Source organism: Alosa alosa, chromosome 7 (genome assembly GCF_017589495.1).
Source record: "Alosa alosa isolate M-15738 ecotype Scorff River chromosome 7, AALO_Geno_1.1, whole genome shotgun sequence".
In the NCBI taxonomy this organism is placed as follows: domain Eukaryota; kingdom Metazoa; phylum Chordata; class Actinopteri; order Clupeiformes; family Clupeidae; genus Alosa; species Alosa alosa.
In genome coordinates, this window is record NC_063195.1 from 28,561,463 (window position 1) to 28,571,450 (window position 9,988).

General features: G+C 45.8%; 1 protein-coding gene across 1 annotated transcript in view; it reads left to right on the forward strand.

Moving 5' to 3' along the window:
• The window catches only part of LOC125298337 (voltage-dependent T-type calcium channel subunit alpha-1I-like), a 36,174-nt gene extending 32,639 nt beyond the window's left edge, over window positions 1–3,535 (forward strand). Inside the window, exon 2 of the mRNA XM_048249039.1 lies at window positions 3,138–3,535. Within this exon, the coding sequence (XP_048104996.1) occupies window positions 3,152–3,535 (384 nt within the window). The 5' untranslated portion in view covers window positions 3,138–3,151. The remainder of the gene's footprint in view (window positions 1–3,137) is intronic.
• The last annotated feature ends 6,453 nt before the right edge of the window (window positions 3,536–9,988 follow it).

Here is a 9,988-nt window from a genome sequence, read left to right on the forward strand (position 1 = left end):
GAGAGAATGAGTAAATAAGTGAGTGAGTGAATGTGTGTGTATGTGTGTGTGTGTGTGTGTGTGTGTGTGTGTGTGTGTGTGTGTGTGTGTGTGTGTGTGTGTGAAAGTGTGTGTGCAAGTATGTGTGCATGTGAAAGGTGAGAGAAACCAAAAGAAGCAAGAGTTTAGTTGAATTTGACAGTCTGCTATGCATGGGTGGTGGTGAGTGTGTTTGCGTGTTTGTGTATGTGTGTGTTTGTGCATGTGTCTGTGTGTGTGTGAAAGGTGAAAGAGACATGTGCTGTGTGTGTGTGTGTGTGTGTGTGTGTGTGTGTGTGTGTGTGTGTGTGTGTGTGTGTGTGTATAGGACACTCATTCTGCCTGATTTATATATGTGTTCCCATTGCCCTGATTCACAGCACTTTTGTACATGGCAGTCCATTCCCCATTAAAGCACCACTAGACCAATGAGTTACTGTGTAAGATCATTCTCCGCCAAATTAGAGCTAGCATTAGCCTTTCCCACAGACAGAAACAGGGCGCCGTGGGAGGGAGTCGAGTCACAGCCGAACACTGTCTAGGCAATAACATGAGGCGACCAGCAGGCTAACGATCATGGTATTATACTGAAGACGGCAGGCTGGGATAAGGCCCAGCACAGTCAACTGATAATGCCATGGATGACCTTATCAGGCCCCAGAGCTAATGCACAACTAGCATCTCTATAAATGGGCTCACTGATAAAGTTCATGTTGTTGGCCCAGGGGCAGAGCTCACTTTGATTAATGTGTGAAATGATTATGGATGATGAATGTGTAGGTGAAAGTGGTACATTGTTACCGCGACTTTCGTGGCATTTTTATTGATGTCCACTACGTCCTGTTGTCCTCACAGACAAATGTACAGGTTACCATAGCAACCATGTGTGCGTGTGAATCTATTTGGGCTATTCCTGATCAGCTCTGTAATGGTGTATTGATGGACAGTTTGAATCCCCAATCCAAGACTTCATCAGGATCAGGATTCAAACCACAACCATTGTGGGAACATTCTCCTCATGATTTCCTCAGCAACACAAAGAGGAGGTTAAATAACCCATTTGGGCCTTAATAGTGCACTCTGTTCTATATTTGGTGAATTCATGAATAACTTCTCGGCTCCAATGAAATTATTTGTCTCCATAGCAATAAGTGCTAATCTACATCACAGTAAGGCAAGAACTCACAAATGAATTTGGAAAAACAATCTGTGCAAATGTCCAGTCTAGAGTAGTCTGTGTCTGTGTGTGGGAGGACATTGACCCTAACCATTATTGTTGTGTCCATTATGTCTGATTAAACATCTGATAATCAGCCACAGTAGCTAGCGTCATAGCTAACAGGCAATGCAATGGAACAGTGTGCGTGTAGTGTAGCAGTGGCAGTTTGTAGTCAGTCTCAGATGAATCAGATCTCAGTGTGTGACTTCACTAGCAGGACTTTTTCATGAGCCCTCTAAGTGTTTTGTGGTCTTGACAGGCCCCCGTAGTTTACAGCTTTAATCTTCATTACCTCGTTACCGGAGGCGACCCAGAGGCTTTAAACCCATCTTGGCGTTGGCATTGGCTCGGCAGCCCTGAGGCCGTGACGTTAATGACCCTGTGCTGTGCTGGAGTTCTACTTACAGATGCGGGGCTGGCCACACCGCAGTCCAGCCTTTAACTGGACTGTATAAATCACACGTGATCCCCACTGTGGGGTTGGCTTGTGCGTGTGTGTGTGTGTGTGTGTGTTTGTGTTTGTGTTTGTGTTTGTGTTTGTGTGTGTGTGTGTGTGTGTGTGTGTGTGTGTGTGTGTGTGTGTGTGTGTGTGTGTGTGTTTGTGTGTGTGCGTGTTTGTGTGTATGTTTATTTGGCTGCCAGATGTGAGAGTGTGAATTGAACTATGGACAAACAGATTATGTGGTGGACGCAGGTGACCATAGTGATCTAAGCATCTGTGTGATGTGTGTGATGTGTGATTTGCCATTGCTACTATTCACACAGATAAGTGTTTTTGGTTGTCTCTCTCTCTCTCTCTCTCTGTGTGTGTGTGTGTGTGTGTGTGTGTGTGTGTGTGTGTGTGTGTGTGTGTGTGCCGGTGTGCGAGTGTGATTATGTAAGCCAAATCATGCCTCTTCTTTTTCTTACTGTGTGTTTGTAGTCCGGTCTGTTCAATATCTCCTCACTCAGATAAATATTTTTAGGTAAGCACCACCACCACAGCAGCAGGGCCTTTTCAGAGCTTTCAAGTCTCCCAAAAAGCCCGAGAACAAAAGAAGGGTAGCACACAGAGAGAGTGAGCGAAAGAGAGAGAAGAAAGAGGAGGAGGATACTGCCCATACTATCCTACACTCACACTCTTTCCCAAAATCACCGCCTCTCTCTGTGGCTTCTCCAGCCACCCGTGCGATCTATCCATCTATCGAGATGATATTATTGATTCATGCAGCAGGCTTTATTTTTCTAGGCCTGATAATAATCCTCCTAAACTAATTAAATGATGGAGCGTTTGCCCCCTGTGCCTTGAACCGGCGACTTTGTAGTGGCACGTCGCCTTTTAGTGAGCTGTGATGATAGGGGGGTGTTGATGTATGGCCTGTCATTAGTAATGTGGCAACTGACATGTGATTTGTCATCTCTGAAAGGACATGTGTCCGTGTGTGTGTGTGTGAGAGCGAGTGTGTGTGTGTGTGTGTGCGTGCGTGTTGAGATGAACAGAGCATGAGGCAATTTATTGTGAGACTTTTTATTCTTCCTATGTCTCAGCTCTTTTTCTATGGTGTTGGTTCAGGGGTTTTGTTTCAATAGTGGTTCAATGGTTAAAACTCCTTGACAAATTGTAGGCTATGTTATTGGTTTCATGGTGATTGTGCTTGCATGTTTGTAAGTAAATCTTCTGAGCAATCTTTTGCCAATAATTTCATATTGCAATTTATATTAAGTAATTACCCCTAAATTTGCAGCTCTTTTGGGATTCATTTCTCTCTCTCTCTCTCTCACACTCTTTCTCTCTCACTCACTCACTCCACACACACACACATACACACACATCGCCTCACTCACACACACACACACACATGCTAATGATTGATTCAATTTCAATGTCAATAACCCGTCTGTCTGGTCCCTTGCTCCACAGATTCCCTGGCAGCCATGACTACCGGGGAGGAGGGTCCCGCCGTGGCCTCGTGCCCATCAGAGGAGGACCACAGGGCCGTCCCGCCAGAGGCGTGGCCAGCACAGGAAGAGGCGGAGCCTGCAGAGGAAGTGGTCCTCGAGCCGGAACGGCATGGGATGGACGAAGACGAGGAGGAGGTGGAGGTGGAAGAAGAGAGGAGGGACGAGGAAGACGAGGATGACGACGAGGCCAGCAGCGGCATGAGTGGTTTCGTGGTGCCTTACCCCGAGCTGGCGCCTGTGGTCTTCTTCTGCCTCAAGCAGACCACGTTCCCCCGCAGCTGGTGCATCCGCATGGTCTCCAGCCCATATCCTTTTCACACTCACAATGGACACAGTCCATACGAAACCCACTTCTGACTTGGCGTGAGTACAATGGTATGGTCTTCCCCTGCTAAGCTTCAGATCTTGTGGTTTTTACATCAGTGAAACTGAAACAGTCATGGTTGATGTTCCTTGATGTTCATGAAGATGTCTTCAGGTGTGTATTGAGAATTGTGAATTGAGAAAGGAGCCATTCTCTCTAAGCCTGTTATTTAATGTCTGTGAGGACCCAGTTTCTCATACATGGATTAAGTTTAGTCCTAAACTAAAAGCTTTTTTGTTTCTGTAGAGATTCTCAGTGGAGTTCTTCTTTAGTGGAGGACTAGGTTTAATCCATGTCTGGGAAACAGGCCCTGAGAGTTTAGCTGTTAGCGGTTAGCGGCCTCCCACCAGCTTGACTGGCGTGCCACTTGTTCCAGCGAGCAGAGAGCGAGACGGGCATGTTGGGTAATGTTTTTTCTTCTTCTAGCTCGAAACCCACGGCAAAGGGCGCCGTCTGGCGTGGTCTTGGCAAGCGTCGGCCCGTGCCAGTATGTGATTCTATCAGTTGCTCTGTTCGGTGGCATCTGTTTCAAGGCTAACCATATGCCAGTTTGCGTACCGGGCGCCATGGCACGTCCCCCTCCCTATCTCTGACTGAAAGCTAGTCTGACTGGAGGGTGAGCTGGGCTCCATGACAGCAGGTATGTTGACTCACTGGTGGCTAAGTCACAGTTTAAGGCCATCTGTGGTTGGCAGTCATGTCACTTGTTCTACAGCTATTAAATGGCCTTATGTGCATTAGCCGATAGGTTGTGTGTGTTTGAGTGTGAGAGAGAGTGAGTTTGTGTGTGTATGTACATGTATGCATGCTGTGATGTATGGGCATTAGCTTGTGTGTGCGTGTATGTGTGTGTGTGTGTGTGTGTGTGTGTGTCAACAACCTGAAGAAGGGGCAATTTCCCATAATGCATTAGGAGGGGTGGCTCACAGCCTTTTCTTTCCCAGGGTGACTCCTTTGATGGGGTGCAGGGCGTTGTGTAACACTAATGAAGTCATATGTATCATAAAATAAAAGTGTTGCAGGAACACGGTACGCCTGTGGATGATGTAGTGACGGTGTAATAGGGTGAGGAGGGTGTGGGGCGGGTGTGGGGCGGGTGTGGGCCCGGATGCGGCCGGAAGTTCTTCAACGAGCTCCAGAGGGAGAAACATGTTTTCTTTTTTTCTCAGGGAGGACTAAAAAGAGTGGGAAAATCAGAGTGGAGCTCCCACAGGAACGCGGGAATAAGGGAGAGAATAATGTGTGTGTGTGTGTGTGTGTGTGTGTTGTTGAGTGTGTGTTGAAATGTGTGTGGAAGCGGTGTGTCTGCCTGTTGGCGCACACACATGCACACTAGAATGTGTGCGAGTGCACGAACTTTGCCATCTTACATTTCTTTTCTGCAAAAATAATAAAAAAAAATGTATTTCCCCACAGGGAATTGTATAAAGAAGAAAATGTACATCTGTGTGTGTGTGTGAGTGTGTGTGTATCGGGCCAGCACATACTGTATTCATCTTCACATTCAGAGTGCAGAGGTTGTGCGACAGCAGTCCCTTGAGAGAGCAGAGTGCTTGTGCAGAGAGTGGTGTCTCTCTGTCTGTGTCTTCATGTGCTGTGGCACGCAGGTCAACATACTTCATGTGAGGCCAGCAAGTCAAAGGCCTTCACCTCAGCCTCATCCTTCAGATCCAATGTCTCCTCTCCACCACTCCCCTCCCTCTCTTCCTTCCCCCGTTCTATCTCTCTCTCCCTCTCTATCTCAATCCCCCCCTCCCTCTCTCTACCCCCTCTCTATCCCCCCCTCCCTCTCTCTCCACCCGTACAGCGTTAGTAAACTGTGTCTCTGAGCTCCGTGATTCAACAGGCCCTTCCAGCTCTGCTCTGCGTCCCATTCTCATGCAGAAGCAGCTGCATCACTGCTTGCACGCGGTTATCGGTTAGAATCCTGGGAAGAGACGAGTCCCTGGAGTTTGAGTTATTGTTGCTGATAAACCATGATGGGGCGGAGAGAACTCACATCTTTGTGTAATGTTAGTGATACTGCAGAAAGGCTGAAGACAGCTGCATCCCTAGAATGCCAGCCAGTGATAGAGCTGGGAGCTTGCATATTGTTTTTTATTATTTATGATTTATAAATAAAAGAATAATATGATTACAGAAAAAACTACTAAATCAATGTATGATAATGTGTATTGTGTCAATGCTTCACTTATTGAACAGCTTCTTGTGCAGCACTGTAATGTCACCTGTCATGGTTGCAGCTGAAGGGGTTTGCAATCTGAATGGGGAAGGGGAAAAGTGGATGGCATTCAGGCAGGTGTAGGCCTACAGCCATAGCACTGTGCGTACAATAGGCTACTCTTTCACACAAATTCGCCTCACATACGTATGTCACCGCCCATTTAGAGGTGCAAACAATCGGATTTTTGGTTCCTTACTATGTAATGGGATCTCAATGGCAATGCAGCTTTTGTTTGCACCTCCAAAAGCATGGCGTACCTGGTTACCTCCCAAAAACGCCTTTAAACGCCCACAAATACCCGTATGTTTGTGTGAAAGAATTCAACAACTAATTTCCCCTGTGTGGGAATTCACATCAAGTTGGCCTACCATAACTTCCAAACTCTACACAGCAGGCTATTCCATAACGGCATGACAGTAGGCCATTTTATTTTTTTTTTGTTAAGGAAACACCTCATCACACTATAAGCGATTGTACACCTTTTGTTTGAGCAGGACTGGAGAAAGAATAACAGCGCACTCACGCAGCATTACCAGCACACAATGGTAAGCTAATTCACTAAAGACGTCAAGGCCATCATGGATATAAAACGTTTTTGTTAACAACGAAAACAGAAAGGATGGAGACAGCAAAGCTAGCGAGTAATTTCAGATGGGCAAAGACAAGGTTGGCAAAATTGGTGTGCTTGTCAAAACGTTAGCATTACAACTGGATTACTGAATGAATTAAATGCTTAGGTTACTGGTGTTAAAGCTCACACACTGTTTAAAACCACACACAACGGTAAACTAAAACAAAGCTAAAGGTAGACCAACTTTAGCTTTTATAGGGCGGTATAAAGTTGTCCAAATTATAGGTTGTTGTTAGGCGTGGATGTTGTAAATATAGGCTGTTGTTAGTAGCCTAGGCCATAACATGAATTTCTGCAGGCGCCCCTGATGATGGCATCAGGTGGCAACAAAGGCAGACAATCAGAAATCCCCCTTATTCTGCAGGGACAGTACAGTGCACCTGGATTTACTGTAAGATCACACTTTAATCAGGAGGCTGGAGAGGGAGGGGGAGAGAGAGAGAGAGAGAGACAGACAGACAGAGAGACCCGTACGGTCCTGTGTGTGGGTTTCCTCCTCCCCTGTGTTGGGGTGCAGATGCCACTCCCGTGCCTAGAGAGGCTTTATTATGTTCTGATTAAAAAGTCACCTCCAGAAGCACCCATTGGGGTCTGCCACGCAGATTAGCTCACTAGAGACAGTTTACTGCCACGCAGATTAGCTCACTAGAGAGAGTTTACTGTGGCCCACCATTTGGGCACAACAGGCTACCTGAAAGCATTGTAATCATTTTGCATGCTATTCTGTGTGTGTGAAGATGTGTGTGTGTGTGTGGATTTGTGTGGATTTGGATGTGTGCCTGTTCACGGTCTGTTTTTATGCATGTAGGTTTGCATGAGTGTTCACGCAACCTTGTGGCGACACTTAACGCAATGAAAATTGTATTCATTACATTGTCACTCATCAAAATTGCAAAGGACACCCATCGATTGCCCCCTCCTCTCTGCCACTGCGGGCCCCTGCCCGGATCAATCAGTCATTTTGATTGATCAGTGGACGCGATCTATTGTGCTCTGGGAGTGCACTCAGTCAAATCCTGATTATCTTATTACTGGCCTTGGCATAAATCCCTCCCTTGTGAGGCATAGGCAATGCGATTAATTTATGGCATGGGCAACACAGTATTGGAGAAAATTTCATTCCAGACCTTTGGCTCCTGCAGTGTTAATTATCGCTGCCATTCGAACTGTGGCCTGGACCTTCTGTTGGTGCAGTGCATCCGTGACACGGAATCACTGACCCAGGACCAGTTAAGGTGCCGCGCCGGTAATAGCATAGGTTAGCAATCATGTGGTTTTGTGTCACTGGATCTGTCACAATTGTCAGAAGCTGAAAGATATCTATGATAGAGATGCACTGATTTTGGTTATATTCACAGACAGTGGGTGGGCAGACCAAGTAAAACAAGATAACATTCTGCTTAATTGCGGGTGGTTTGCAGGTGTACAAAATAAATCTTCAATGACTAAATATTACCTACATTCTCTGAAATGAAACATTTTTAAAACATACATTTTTGTCAGGCAGACTCACATTAAACTGCGCGGTCACCCTTTACATGGTCTGTCCCCTTTAGACCGTCTACAGATGCTCAGATTAACCTGGCTTTTTCACATGAAATCCTGCCATCAGTTTGACAATGGCAGGAATCCAGACATGTAACACTAATCAACCTCAGATATTATTATTATTATTATTATTATTATTATTATTATTATTACTTTCTCTCCACCGCCTCAGCTGTTCTGAGTAGAGGGTCTTTATGGGGCCTCATCTCTCTCTCTCTCTCTCTCTCTCTCTCTCTCTCTCTCTCTTCTCCTTTTCCTTTCCTTCCACTCTTTCTCTCGCCAGCTGCTCCAATCCCCCCACTGTCTCCTCATCACTGTTGATCAGTGTTCATTCTCCTCTCTTCTTCTCCTCCTCCACTTGTGACCTGGTTCTCTCTGGCTGCCATTGTGCTGCGGAGAGAGCCAAAGTGATTCCAGACAGATTACCAGTCATAGTTCACTAGACGCTAATGACTTCCAAAGCCCTTTCCTTTCTCTCCCCCTCTCATTCTCTTATCACACACACACACACACTTTCTCTCTCTACCACTCTCTCTCTCTCACACACACACACACACACACACACACACACACACACACACACACACACACACACACACACACAATCATCTTTCTGGCTTTCTCAGTCTGCATTCCTCACATCTGTCTGAACAACACTGAATCCTGTATATTCCCATCTCTGTTATCACCCTCTCACTCTCTACATCTTTTCCCCCCATAACATTTCCCATAGAACTTTTTTGAAACTCTTTTTCTCTCTCTCTCTCTCTCTCTCTGTCTCTCCCTTCATACCTCTGTCTTTGAGCAGATCGCTTCCCCAGCGTGAGCGTCACGTGTAAATGCCAGCGACTCCTCCTTGTGAGTAAGCGAGCGGTTTTAACCTTTTCCCTCAGCCTTGCCAGTCGAGCTCCATTATGGTGATGGAAGGATCACAGGCGTCTCATTTGTAATCTATGAATATATTGAAGAGGATAACAGAGACTAGAATAGCAGAGCAGGAGGGTAAAAAAAGAGAGAGAGGGAGAGAGAGAGAGAGAGAGAGAGAGAGAGAGAGAGAAGAGAGAGAGAGAAAGAGAGAGAGAACGGGCAGAAAATGAAACCGGGTCCGTCTGGTGATTGAGTATAAATCACTTCCGCCCCAAAATTACCATTCGGAAGCTTCTAGACTACCTCACTCTCAAACCACGGCGATTAGAGGAGTTGAGATGAGATGCACATTTCGACCCCCCCCCCCCCCACCCGCCCTTTCTTCAGAGGTGCTCCCCGAAGACGCCCTTACGATGCTTGGCAGCGGCAGCCCAGTCTCATAAACATTTCTAATGAGGCCATGGCCACTACGTCATGTTTTTCTCTCTTCCTCAATGTCAGACCAATAGACTAGAGTTTCAGTTGAAAGGTGCTGTGTAACTGGTAAACAGGCCATCCCTCTTCATCTTCCTCTTATCTTCCTCCTCTTTTCATGTAACTGCTGTTTTTTAATTCTTTTTTTGAAAATCTGACCTCAGATGAAGGATTACATAAATAATTAAAACGGTTACCAGAATCATCAAAGTCAAACATAGTATCAGTGAATTAAAAGAAGGGGAAACTTGGCTCAATATCCTCTAGACAGGACAAACATGATGGTACAGCCCTCAAATCTGATAAGATGTTGTTGATGTTTGAAATTAAATCCTTCCACTCTATACTCCTAAAACAAAGTGCTGTGCTGATTGGCTGGAATAGTGTATGAATCTGACAAAATAAAAAAAATAACTGCAGTGGAATCACTAACTGCAGCTTTAAGTGAGTTGTTTCACACCCAAATGTTTGTCTTGGGGTGCTGTTTGCAATTGTGTCTGACTGTCTGGTCAAGCAGAGGCTGACAGTGATGCAGTCCCTGAGTTTACATGCGGGTTGGCATTTCAAACTGTAGCCACTTCCACAGAGCCAGGGGCATGTGCAGAACTCATTGAATGTGATGTATAGAAATAAGCAGTGGTAGTTTGCCATTTGGGTTTAAAGGGATTTACCCGCACACACACACACACACACACACACACA